At 60.9% G+C, this 12,869-nt stretch overlaps 1 protein-coding gene across 1 annotated transcript; it reads right to left on the reverse strand.

The window, feature by feature from the left end:
• Positions 1-427: 427 nt before the first annotated feature.
• Positions 428-6,263, reverse strand: LOC128815375 (glucagon receptor-like). Its single transcript, XM_053992072.1, has 14 exons — positions 6,086-6,263; positions 5,283-5,411; positions 5,037-5,133; positions 4,651-4,758; positions 4,281-4,402; positions 4,078-4,184; positions 3,851-4,011; positions 3,177-3,332; positions 2,932-2,992; positions 2,524-2,593; positions 2,039-2,127; positions 1,757-1,895; positions 1,444-1,485; positions 428-1,331 (listed from the first exon to the last, which is right to left on the reverse strand). The coding sequence occupies exons 2-14, from the start codon at positions 5,358-5,360 to the stop codon at positions 1,260-1,262; spliced, it is 1,302 nt and encodes a 433-aa protein (XP_053848047.1). The 5' UTR covers positions 5,361-5,411; positions 6,086-6,263; the 3' UTR covers positions 428-1,259.
• Positions 6,264-12,869: the final 6,606 nt, after the last annotated feature.

Consider the following 12,869-nt stretch of genomic DNA (forward strand, 5'->3'; position numbering starts at 1 on the left):
GATCCAGGACTGTTCCTGTGTGATTCCAGCCTGGTGCAGCCTCTTTGCTTTGTGCAGCTCCTCTCTGAGGCACTGGGAGAGGCTCCCCCAGCCTGTCGGGGAAGGGGCAGGACCTGGAGAACCGCCTGTGTCCATGGGCATCTCCTGGAGCGTCCCAGCTGCTTCCTCCTGCCTGGAGGGGACTCGTGCATTGCAAAGGAAGGAATGTGGTGGGAACAAGCTCTGGCAATGTGTCCGTGCTGCTCCCGTGGGCCAGAGCGAGGGGCTGGGGGTGTCTCCAGCTGCTCTGGGCTCCTCCAGGAGAGCACAGGACCAGGACAGGAGCAGCCCTGCTCAAACCGCACCACCTCAGCTGCTCCCCTTGCTCCCAGGTTTCCCAGGATCCACAGGCTGCTTGGCCGGGGTGGGGGGGGGCGGGGGGGGGGGTGTGATGCTTTGGCACTCCACTGGAAAGCAAACTCCCAGGATTTTTGCCTTTGGCCAGCAAAATGGTTCCTGAGCTCCTGCCAGGCTGGAAATCCAGCTTTCCCTGCAGAAAGCAGGGGGAGGCTGGGCTGGATGCTGAACGTGACATGGGGGTGGGTGGGCTCTGCCCCAGTGAGTTGCTGCTCTCAAATCCTTCACTCCCAAGTGGTTTTGAGGCTCCATCCTTGGCTCTGCCCATGGCAGGGGAACCAGGGCTTTGTGCAGCTGGAGAGCAGCGAGGAGGGGATGGGAGCTGCTGTTCTGTGTTGGTGATGAGGGTGGGGAGGAGGAGCTGCCCCTCGCTGTGCAGAGTTTTACACGGTGGCTGTGGAGGTCTGGGAGCTCTCGGGGTGCTGCTGAGATGCTCCTGGGCTGGGACACACGGAGGACAGGGAAGCCCTGGCTGCAGTGTGGCCCAGGGTGCAGGGAGTGGGCAGCATTGCCACTGCTGAGGATCAGGCTGCCCCTGGCTGCTGAGATCCCACAGGTGGGTGTGGGTGTCCCAGGGGTTCCCTGTGTGGGAGGGGTCCTGGGGGAGGCTGCCAGTGGCAGTGGGAGAGGCAGCAGGGCTGCCCACACAGCGATGCCTGGCAAGAGCCGGGGTGCCACCCCCACTCGGGTCACAGCAGGGATGTCCCTTCCAGCAGCTCCAGTGTGGCACAGCCAGACACCCATCCCAGCCTGGCCATCCCGGGTGGGCACTGCCCAGCACAGCTTCCTGCAGCCTCTTGCCCTCCAGCCAGGCTCTGTGGCCATTGTGGCCAGCAGCCCCTGTGCCCTGGCTGGTCACCACCTCAATGGGCACAGCAGAGCACCGGGTGGTCGAGCTTCCAGAGCTGCCACTTCTTCTTCATCTCGGACTTCACCTGCCATGGAGGGGAGGGAGCAGGGGCTTATCCGTGGCTGTGCCCTCCCTGCAGGCACAGGGTGGGGTGGGGAAGCCAGGCATGAGGGACAAGGACAGGGCAGGGACGTTACCTCCTTGTTGGCAAAGCAGTACAGCACGGCCACCAGGAAGCCCTGCAGGGAGAGCCAGCACTGAGCCCCTACCCATCCCTCTCCTGGGGCTGGGATGGGCTTAGGCTCCCCCCAGGACACTCCTGGGTGCTTTTAGGGCTGGTGTCCCCATGGCACCGCTGCCCAGAGAGCACAGGAGGCAGCAGCACACTCTCAAGGGCAGAGGGTGGCAGAGACGGTGCTGCCCTTCCCATGGGAGCAACTCAGAGAGGGACCCCCTGATCTCTGCTCCGTGGTGTGCCCAGAGCAAGGATTTGTTTCACTCCCACCTCACCTGGAAGGAGTTGAGGAAGAGGGTGAAGAACACCTTGACGTAGCGCAGGATGCCCGTGGTTTGCTCGTCTGTGGCGAAGATGAAAACGACCTCATGGATCCCGAAGAGGGGGATGAGGGTCAGGGTGGCTTTGGCCAGCCTGGGGGACAGTAAGGGGACAGTAAAACTCCCAGTTAATCCCAGGGCGGTCGTTTAAGGATGTGCAAGGTGGAGAGAGGCGTGGGGAGGGGTAGGGGGTGTGGAGGTGGTGTTATCCCGTTAGCCCAGACCATCCCAGCCCACCTCAGCTTGTAATCAGCGTAGCCCTTCTGGTTGGCCCGGAGCTTGGCCAGGATCACCTTGAGGATCCGCATGAAGATGAGCAGGTTGATCTGGGAGGGGGAGACAGGGCAGGGGCACACAGAGCCCAGCAGCTCCCCACCCCAGCTGTGACACTCACCCAGCAGCAGATGTCACCCCCTGTGCTGCCGAGGCTGCTGCTGCCCTTCCTCCCCTCCTGCCATCCCAAAATCCCAGCTACAAAGCAGCAGGAGCCACCCCCAGCCCCTTTCTCTGGGGCTCAGCAGCCCAGCTTCCTTCATGAACCCCCAGAACCAGGGGTCAGCAAACTGCTGAACCCCCTGTGCAGTTGGCTGGTCCTTGCAGGCCAACTCTCCCCCCTGGCCTCTGCTGGAAGCTTCCCTGGGATCACAGCCCTGCCCAGGGCCAGGAGCCAGGGGCTGAGCTGCTGCTGTCCAACCAGTCCCAGGCTGGCAGCTGTTCCCTACCAGGGAGGCGAGCAGGATGGGGATGCGGATGATCCACCAGTAAGCCATGTTCTCGTTCAGCGCCCAGCACCTGCCGGGGAGGCACGAGACAGCACCATCACCCTGGGCTGGGGGCAGCATGATCCAAGAGCTTTCCAGCCCCAGCCAGGTGGCTCAGGGACTCTCAGCAGCCTCTGAGCATCCCAGCAGGACCCCCATCCATCCATCCATCCATCCATCCATCCATCCATCCATCCATCCATCCATCCATCCATCCATCATCCATCCATCCATGCATCCATCCATCCATCATCCATCCATCCATCCATCCATCCATCCATCCATCCATCCATCCATCATCCATCATCCATCCATCCATCCATCCATCCATCCATCCCTCCCTCCCTCCCTCCATCCATCCCCACTCACTCCACGTTCTCCTTCAGGTACTTGGCAGCCATCCAGGGCACCACGAACACCACGGGGGTCCCTGCAAGTCACACAGCAAACCCTGTAAAACCAAGCACCCTCCTGAGCTGAGAAACCACCCCCGTGCTGGGGGGACACCGGGGTGGCAGAGCCCCCACCCCACACCCTCCTGGGATGGTCGGGACCGCGGTGCCCCCGACACCGGGCACTGTCCCCGTCCCCGCGGCGCGCCTGGTGGCCCCTACCCCAGCCCAGGTAGAGGTAGAGCCTGTAGTAATTCTTCTCGGAGAACACGGCCCCGATGAGCAGCTTGTAGAGGTAGACAGCTTCCACCAGGAACCAGTAGTGGTTGGCCAGGATGCAGTACTGCATCAGCACCTGCGCCGCGCGGCACCCCAGCGCTGCCTGCCACGGGAGAGCCACGTGGGGCTGGCTGTGCCCACGGGGCACCCCACAGCTCACCACAGGGACCAGGCACCCCAGGAGCTCATGCACCAGGGTACGATGCTGCACAGGCACCCCAAGAACCCTGAGAGCTCCCAAGTGCCACAGGTGCCCTGAGAGCTCACCCAGAGGCTGCACAAGGCACCCCCAGACCTCACCCATCAGGGTCATGGGTGGCACCAAGGGCTCATCCCTCAGGTGCCACACAGGCCCAGAGCTCACCCAGCAGGTGCATAGGTATCCCAAGAGTTCACCCACTGGGTCATGGGCAGCACAGGCACCCCAAAAGCCTGTCCACCGGGTGGATGGGCACCCCAGGACCACACACAGGTACCCCAAGACCTCATCCACCAGGTGCGTGGGCAACACTGGCACCCCCAGAGCTCACCCAGCGGCTGTCTGGGGCCGTGTGGGCACCAACCCCCCCACAGCCCTGTCCTGGGCAAGGGTCCCCACGCTGCCACCAGCCCAGCACTTGCCTCGTGGCTCAGCAGAGCCTCCCAGTCAGCCACCTGCAGCAGCTGCACGCCCCAGCGCCGCTCCAGCAGCGCGTCCTTCACCATCACCGAGGTGGCCCGCAGCCCGAAGGAGGCGAACAGGTTGGCGTGGATGTAATTCCTGGTGCAGCGCAGGTTCCTGCAGGAGCCGGGTCAGGCAGGGCCGGCACAGCGGGGAGGGAGCAGGGGCAGGGCCGTGTCCTACCTGCAGGCGGTGAGGACGAGCAGGGCGGAGATGAGGGTGAGCAGTGACAGCGAGTAGCCCACGGTGTAGAGCACCTTGAAGCTCACCATGAGCTGGTGGGCGCCTTCCTGCAGGTGAGCACAGCGCCAGGGAGCCCAGGTGGGTGCGTGTCCACCCCCGGCCAGGCTGCCCTGGCCATCCCTGGGTCCCAGCCAGGGTCCCACCTCCTCAGCAGTGACCTCCAGCTCATCCTCGCACTGGGAGTAGTCCCTCCAGGGCTGGCTGCCGTTCACTGTCACCCACTGGCCGTCGGTGCCACACCTGCGGCTCACCAGCCCGTGTTTCACTGCGGACACCAAGCACCGGCACAGTCCCCCAGGCTCCCCCAAGCCCCTCTCCCGGGATGATGGATCTGACCCTGCTCGGTGCCCTGGTCCAGGGCAGGCATGGGCAGGGCACGAGCTGGCTCTGCTCTGAGCCCCGGGCGTCCCCTTACCCCTGTCAGGGGAAGGGAGGGGAACCTGAGAGCCTCTCCATCCCCAGAACGGCTCAGCCCTGGCTTCCAGCTCCGGGATGGCAGGAGGGCATCCTCACCTTTCTCAAACCAGGGCAGGTAGAAGGGGCAGGAGACATTGACGGCGGTGCCGGGGCTCCCGTCGGGCCAGCAGGCGTACATGTCAAATGTCCTGTTACAGAACAGCCCTTCCAGGGGCAGGGACAGGGAAAGCCAATGCTCAGATGCTGGAGGCACAGATACACCGGGCCCTGCTACCCCAGCACCCCTGAGGGGGCTGATGCCACCCTGAAATGGGCCCATGTGCCCCACACCAGCCTCAGCCCCTCAGCCCTGGGTATGAGATGTGGAGGTCCTTGTCAGTCCCTTGGCTCACGCTCCGTGGGTGACCAGAGCAGAGGATGCTGGAGAGGGATGAACCCCAGCCCTGGCACTGTGTGCCCCCGAGCTGGGCACAGCCCGGTACCTGCTGGGTAGGGCTCGCTCGCCATCCTCCTCAGGCACTCGTCACGGTACCGCAGCCACTCCTCGAAGGTCTTCTCCAGCACCTTGGCCCCGCCGTGCTGCAAGCCCAGAGCTGGGTCAGAGCCTCCAGCCTCAGCGCCTTGACTGCCCCCATGAGCTGCTGCCACACCCCGGGGCTGGGCAGGAGCCCGGCACGGAGCCGGGATGGAGCCCGGCAGTGCCACCCCCGCTGTCCCCCGGCCCTCACCGGCACGGAGGAGAACAGGCACAGCCAGGCAAGCTGGACAAGGCTCCGCAGGGATCCAGCTCCAAGCGTGTCTCTCATGGCCGCTCCCAGTGCCGGGCTGCGTCTCAAACTGGGCCGGGGACCCCGATCCTGGGGAGAGGTGGAGGAATGGGGACGGCTCGGCTCTGCCAGCCAGCCGCACCCGGTGGAGGCAGAGATGTGCTTCCCAAGCCAGCAGAGGAGAAGGTCCTGGGCATGTCCTGGGCTGCCACAGCCCCGGGTCACCTCCCTGATGGAGCCAAAACCTCGGGGAGCACCAGGCAGAGCAGCCAGGGTGTCAATGGATCTCACGTCTTGGATGAGCCTGCTCAGCTTCCACCCACCGCTGCCAGCCCCGAGGGGAGCAAACGCCATCGTGACAGCCGTGACAGCCCCAGTGCCACCGCTGCCACCCAGCAGGTGCCTGGGTGACCCGGGAAGGGGCTGCAGCGACAGGAGGCAGCGAGATCTCTCTGGGGTGCCCTGGGCCCCCACCCCCAGCCAGGCTGGGACCCCCCTACCAGCTGTGCCCCATCACGTCCCGTCCCGGTCCTGCTGGCCGAGACCCCTCCCAGCCCGGCCGGGGGCTCGGGGAAGGAGCAGCTCAGCCACCCCCGGGCCTCCCCGGTGCTCCCGGGGCTCCCCATCGCTCCGGGATGGACGACCCCAGCCCGGCCCCCTCCTCCAGCACGGACCTCCCGGTTCGTCCCCCACGAGGGTCCCCGGCCGGTGCCGCTCGGTGCCCGCGGGGTCCCGGGGCTCCGCCGCTTCCTCCGCCCGCTTACCCGGCTCCGCGGGACCGGCAATCCTGATGTCCCGCTGTTCCTGGCAGCCTCGGCGGTGCCGGTGTTTCTGGCAGCCCCTGTTGTTCCCGTTGTTCCCGGTGTTCCCGGTGTCGCGGGCAGCCCCGGCTCCGCGAGGTGAACGCGGCGGTGACCGAGCGGCGTCTGCGGCGGAGCCGCCTCCTGCCAGCGCCGTGCCCCGACGGGAGGGGGCTTTGGGGGGGCTCAGGGGGGAGTTCGGGGGCGGCACCGCCTCCCGGGGCTCCGGGTGCCCGGTGGGACTCGGGCGTCCCGGCGCCGCTGCCCCCACGCCCGCGGAGCTCCAACGCGGCCCCACGGAGCCCCCCGGGAATCACACAGGGATGGGTGGGGGTCCAGCCCTGCCCTGCCGGGGGTCCCTGACTGAGTCACACGGGGATGGGGGTCCAGGTCCAGCCCCTTCGGGAGTCCCTGGTGGAATCCCACAGGGACGGGGGTCCAGGTCAAGCTCCACTGAGGGTCCCCAGCTGCATCACATGGGGACAGGGAGGGGGTCCAGCCCTCAAACTGTGGGTCACAGGGACCGGACCGAGGATCCAGACCCTTCAGTCTCCCCCAGAGCCCCTGTCCCTCCATCACACAGCCCCAGGGTTAAGTCCTTCACCTCCCAGGCTCGGTGTCCCTCTGGCTGTCCCCTGGGCTGGGTGCTGCCAGGTGCTGGCATGGTGACAGCCCCTGTGCAGGCAGGGTGGGCTGTGGGGACCACCCTCCCCTGGGGACCAGGAGGCCTTGGGGACAGTACTGGATCCAGCACAGGACACAGCCCGTGACATCCCATCATCCAGCCAGGGGAGCTCCAAGGGCAGGGACAAGCCATGGGACAAGCCTGGTGGCCCTGGTCACGCTGGTCCCCCAGCACACGTGCTGGCAGTGGGGAGGGAGGGGTCTGTGCTGGGGCAGGGCTGGAGAAGGTGTTTTTGTCATCAGTGGAGTGGGGGAGATCCCCCTGAGGTCCCCAAATCACCAGCAGTGCAGCCCTTCCAGGCTCCACGTCCCTCCCAGCGCAGCTGCGCCTCCCTCCTGCTGCAATGCTGGTGCCGACCCTGCCCTGCAGCGGGGGGGTTCAGCCCCAAACCCGGCTGAATGCACCAGAAAACACATTTGTTTTGCAAAAATAAGATGTTTGCCTCGAAGCTGCAGCAGTGGGCTGGGAGCAGGCACGGGAGTCAGAGGGATGAGGAGTCACAGCTGTGGCTCCAGTGATGCGAGCCGTGTCTGGTTATTCCAAGTGACAAATTACACAGCGGTGGAGCAGCCCAGGGTAAGGATTTGCTGTTTGGGGGGGAAATGAGCCCTCAGGTGCCTCCCCCAGCATGAGCCAACACCAGCGTGTTTGCTCATTAACATATTATGAACTTGGGACAAGAGCCTGGAGGGACAGGACACAGGGAATGGCTTCCCAGTGCCAGAGGGCAGGGATGGATGGGATATTGGGATGGAATTGTTCCCTGGCAGGGTGGGCAGGCCCTGACACAGGGTGCCAGAGCAGCTGTGGCTGCCCCTGGATCCCTGGAAGTGTCCACGGCCAGGTTGGATGGGGTTTGGAGCAGCCTGGGACAGTGGAAGGTGCCCCATGGCAGGGGTGGCACTGGATGAACTTTAAAGTCCCTTCAACCCAATCCATTCTGGGATTCCATGATAACACAGCCCTGGGGCACCCATGGAGGATGATTCCAGCCACGTCCCCCTTCCCAGACTGCCACTGCACAGCTGCACCCCACAGATGTCCCTGTGTGACCCCAGCAGGAGCATGGGGTGGGCTCATCCCACGAGGATGCTGGATTTGGGGGAGAGCCCAGGGCTACAGCACTGGATGCCATTGCCTAGACAGGAATCACAAAACTCCAGATGCTACTGTCCTGGTGTGGTCCATCTGGATGGGATTGTCCCTTGATTCATGTCCCTTGAATGGGGACATGAGGAACGAGCTGTTCCTCTCCATATGGATGCGTTTCAGGTGGGTCTCCATAGCGACTGCAGCACTCTGCCAGGGCCAGATCCCGATCCATGGGGTGCTCAGAGCCAGCTGGAGCCACGGGAAGAGGGGCTGGGACAGCACCCCACTCCTCACAGCTGCTCTCCTGCCAGGGTGGGCTTGGGACACAGCTGTCACCGAGGAAACATGACTGGTAAATTGATTTATTTATTTATTAAAGGTGATGTTCACCATCAGAGCTGGGAAAATTGTCCTGGAGTGGTCTCAGACATTGAAGCTGTTGGTGCTTCTTGGGCAGCCTGAGAGCTGCAGGGGTGCTCAGGGAGAGGAGAGCATCCTCCAGGGTCCTGCACGGGAAAATCATGGAATTGTTTAGGTTGGAAAAGCCCTCTGAGATCATCGAGTCCAATGAGGCAGCACTGCCAGGTCCACCATTAACCCATGTCCCTAAAACACCACATCTACAAGTTTTTGGAACACTTCCATGGATGGTGACTCCACCACTGCTCTCAGCAGCCTGCTCCAGTGCCTGATCACTCTTTCAATGAAGAAATTTTCCCAATATCCAACCTAAACCTCCTCTGGTGCAACTGGAGGCCATTTCCTCTGGTCCTGTCCCTGTTCCCTGGGAGAAAAGCCAGGGTCACTAAGGGATAAACACCCAGCCAGAGAACCCCCCAGCCTAAATCCCTTCCCCCGAGCACTGTTACCAGCAGCAACACCTCCTGAAGGCAGCTTTCACTTTATCCATTATTGATGGGGATATTCACGCGTGTGTATTACTGCAGGATCTGCTAATCAAGGTGCTTTGCTCCCCATCCAGAAGCAATTCGCAGAACAGAAGCACTCATCAACAACAGCAAACTTCCCAGAAAAGGCTGTGGGAGCGTTACCAGGTAGAGAAATCCATCAGCCTGTGAGTGGCCGGGAAGCAGCGTGGGGAGGGACACGGCTCCCCGCGGCTGAGCCACCTCCAGAGCTGCCCCGGAGCAGCTCTTGGGGTTTTGGTCAGCGTTGGCAGAACGAGAGTATCTGTTTCCATCCCATTTCCATCTCATTTCCAGCTTGTTTCCGTCCCCTGAGGAGACCCCACTCCATCACACAGCAAAGGTCACTCCCGAGCCGGTGTTCCAGCCCGTCACCACATTCCCGTTTGTGATAAATGAGAGTTCCCAGTTCATAAAGGCACTACTGGATTTGGCACTCGCTCAGAGCCCTGTCCCTGCCGTCCCTGCAGCTTGCGATGCGAACCGGGATTCGAAGCCGACCTGGTCTCTTCGGTTTCCATGTGGATTCTTGCCTAAATCAAGGAAGATTTAAAGGATAAGATCAAGACCTTCTCTGAAATTCACCGCTATTCACATCCTGCCCCGGGGCTGGGCTCTTTGTCCCCGTGCTCTGCCGAAGGGCCTTGGCAGGCAGGGCAGCAGCCACTTCCAAGGGCTCAGAAAACCCCGGCACCGGGAATTCAAGGAGCAGATAACAGAAGGCAGCTTTTATTTCCTCCCGGCCTGGTAGGACCCTGGTTGCAGCTTTTGCTGTTACCAACTCTGGGGCTGCAGCACAAGGAAAACCTGGCTGGAGCTGCTGGTGAGAGTCCAGGGGAGCCCATGGAGATGCCCCAAGGGCTGGAGCCCCTCTGGAGCCAGGCTGGGAGAGCTGGGGGTGCTCACCTGGAGAGGAGAAGGCTCCAGGCAGAGCTCAGAGCCCCTTGCAGGGCCTAAAGGGGCTCCAGGAGAGCTGGAGAGGGACTGGGGACAAGGGATGGAGGGACAGGACACAGGGAATGGCTCCCACTGTCAGAGGACAGGGATGGATGGGATAAAAGATTTTGTAAATGTGCAGAAATCTGATGCCAGAAAGAGCCCAAGGTGGGGAGGTCCTTGTCACCCTTGCTCCAAGTATGACACAAGAACAGATGAGACACCAAATTGCAAGAGGAAAAAAGAATTCTCACAAGCCACTGTGAGAAAGGATTGCCATTTCCCTCTCCCTGACCAGGCTGGCATCCACAGGCCCTGGCACAGGGTGCCAGAGCAGCTGTGGCTGCTCCTGCATCCCTGGCAGTGTCCAAGGCCAGGCTGGACGGGGCTTGGAGCAGCCTGGGACAGTGGGAGGTGTCCCTGCTGACCCCCTCCAGGTGAAAACACGGCTAATTGTCATGTAGCTTCATCATCATTAATTTGGGCAGGGTGAGGGTTAACCCCAGGGGCAATCACTACACATCATCAGAGCCTCCCAGCAGCTGCTCCCTGCTCCTCGGGGGGGTGGCAGTGCTTTGCCACCTCAGGGTGGTCCCCAGAACTCCCGGGGGAAGCTTGAGGGTCTCCTTTGGTATTTGCCAGAGCACATTTGCAGTCACTCCGAGGAATAAGTGGCTCTGCCCCGAGAGTGAGGGCTGAGCCCTTGCTCCTCCCAGCCCAGGGCCATCTCCACCCCCCCCCCGTGGGAGCAGAGGAGAGAGAGTGAGCAGCCCCTGTGGGCCTGGGGTGCCCCAGAAGTGGGGGTGCCCCTCAGCTGCTCTGAGAACAGACGTGTTTTCCACACCTTTAATATCCTGCTCTGTAAAACCAAGGCTTTAAGAAGTTGCTCTGATTTCTGGGTCTTTCCCAGCCTTCCAGCTGTCCCAAGTGTTGGATGTTTGCCACCTTCTGGGATTGTGATGGATGAAAATGTATTTTCAGCCTGGACTGTACCTGGCACTGCTCTGTTGTGCTCAGCAAAGCATTCAAGTCACTCAGACCTGCCAGGTGAGAGATGTGCTCTGCCTTTCCCTCTTGCCAGAAGGTCTGAGAGGGCTCCAGAAAAAACTCCCCCCAAGTTTGCCAATGCCTCAGGATACAAAACCTGGCTTAGAGCTGGGAAGGGGAGACCCTGAGACTGGAGGTTCTGTGCTGTCACAAGGCAGGATGCTCCAGGAGGGACTGGTGGATGCTGGAAGCCCAGCTACCACAGGAGATGTCAGGATGTGTCTCCTCCAGCACGATTTGGGTGATTTGGGAATCACTGACAGCCCCCAGGCACAGTGCTGGGTCACAACGTGCTTGGTGGGAAAGCTCCCTCCCCCTCACTTTGGGCAAAATGAAGTGAAAAAGCAATTTGCCCAATTTTTAGCAGTTCCTTGCACGTGTTCCTGCTGGAGCTTCCCAATCCTGCTGGAGCAGGTGGGTCTGAGGCTGGGCAGCACCCTGGGCTTGGTGCAGTGCCTGCTGCTCCTTCTGCTGCTCTCCTGGTGCTTGCAGGGACGTGCCCCTCTGCTCAAACACAGCCCCCAGGGGGGCCCAAGTGTCAATCACAGAATCATGGAATGGTTTGGGTGGGAAATGTGGGAATCCAGGGCATCCCCCTGGCTGCCCTGGAAGGTCTGGGACCCTGGCAGGGGGTCAGGAGCCCCCCTGTACAGAGCCCTGAGAGACACTGTCTCTGATTTCTGTCCATGGAAGAGTTTTCAATCTTACAGGATGAATTACAAGCTCTGAGTGTTTGATATCAGTAGTAATTAGTGCGGCACGGGTGCAAAAGTAGAACTTTAGGATTCTAGATAAGGGGTTCAAAGGGGGCAAGATGGAGGAAATTGGGCGTGCCTTCTCCTTTTTCTTCTTCTTCATGCCCTCCATGTTTCACTGTGCTGTTGGCATTTTTCTGTTGGTTCAGGCTGGGGACACACTGTTCAACATGGGTGATGGATATTGGCATGTTATTGTAAATATAGCACACGTAGTTTCTAGTCTAGAATGTTTGTAACATCCCACTGAGGGGCAGAGCCCCACACACTGTCCTGCCAGACAGACCTGCTGCAGGTCAGGGAGAAAATATTACAGATAAGAAAGAATAAACAACCTTGAAAACCAGCACAGACGAATTATGACTCCTTCTTTGGCAGCGGGGCTGAAAGACAGAGACTTGCTACAATCTCGGGAGCATTTAAATATCACAGATCCCGACAGGAAAGGACCTTAAAGGTCCTCCAGTGCCACCCCCTGCCATGGGCAGGGACACCTCCCACTGTCCCAGGCTGCTCCAAGCCCCGTCCAGCCTGGCCTGGGACACTGCCAGGGATGCAGGAGCAGCCACGGCTGCTCTGGCACCCTGTGCCAGGGCCTGTGGATGCCAGCCTGGTCAGGGAGAGGGAAATGGCAATCCTTTCTCACAGTGGCTTGTGAGAATTCTTTTTTCCTCTTGCAATTTGGTGTCTCGTCTGTTCTTGTGTCATACTTGGAGCAAGGGTGACAAGGACCTCCCCACCTTGGGCTCTTCCTGGCATCAGATTTCTGCACATTTACAAAATCTTCACTAAAATGTGGGGGTTTGGGTTGTATCTAAATGTGTCAATAGACACCACGAGGTGGGCTGAAAAACCTGATGGATTTTCGTGTCTGCCAGGGCTGGTTGTGTGCGATTTTCCTTCTGATGGGAAAAGGGCCCATTAATCAGAATAAATTCAAAGCTGTGTAGTTCCTGGTAATTGCTCCTTCCACACCCACTCCTGTTCCTGCTGTTGCAGGGAAGCTCCAGGAGCACCAGGATGGACCACACACCTCCTGCCTCAGCAGCTTCTGTCCTCCCCACAGAACTGAGATGGGTTTAGCTTCATTTTGGGCTCCTTCTGCTGGGCACAGCCAGCTCCAGGCACGTGGCACAGATTGCTCAGAGGGTACCACGTAGGGATGGGCTGTTATCAAACACATTTACTGAAGAGCTGCAACAGACATCACCCCAACTCCTGCTCTGCAGCCTCCCCATCCTGGAGAGCAGCCCAGATAGGCTTTGGATGAGCTTTTGAGGACTATTCCCTTCTCTCTTAGTTAATGA

This window comes from Vidua macroura, chromosome 16 (genome assembly GCF_024509145.1).
Source record: "Vidua macroura isolate BioBank_ID:100142 chromosome 16, ASM2450914v1, whole genome shotgun sequence".
In the NCBI taxonomy this organism is placed as follows: Eukaryota; Metazoa; Chordata; class Aves; order Passeriformes; family Viduidae; genus Vidua; species Vidua macroura.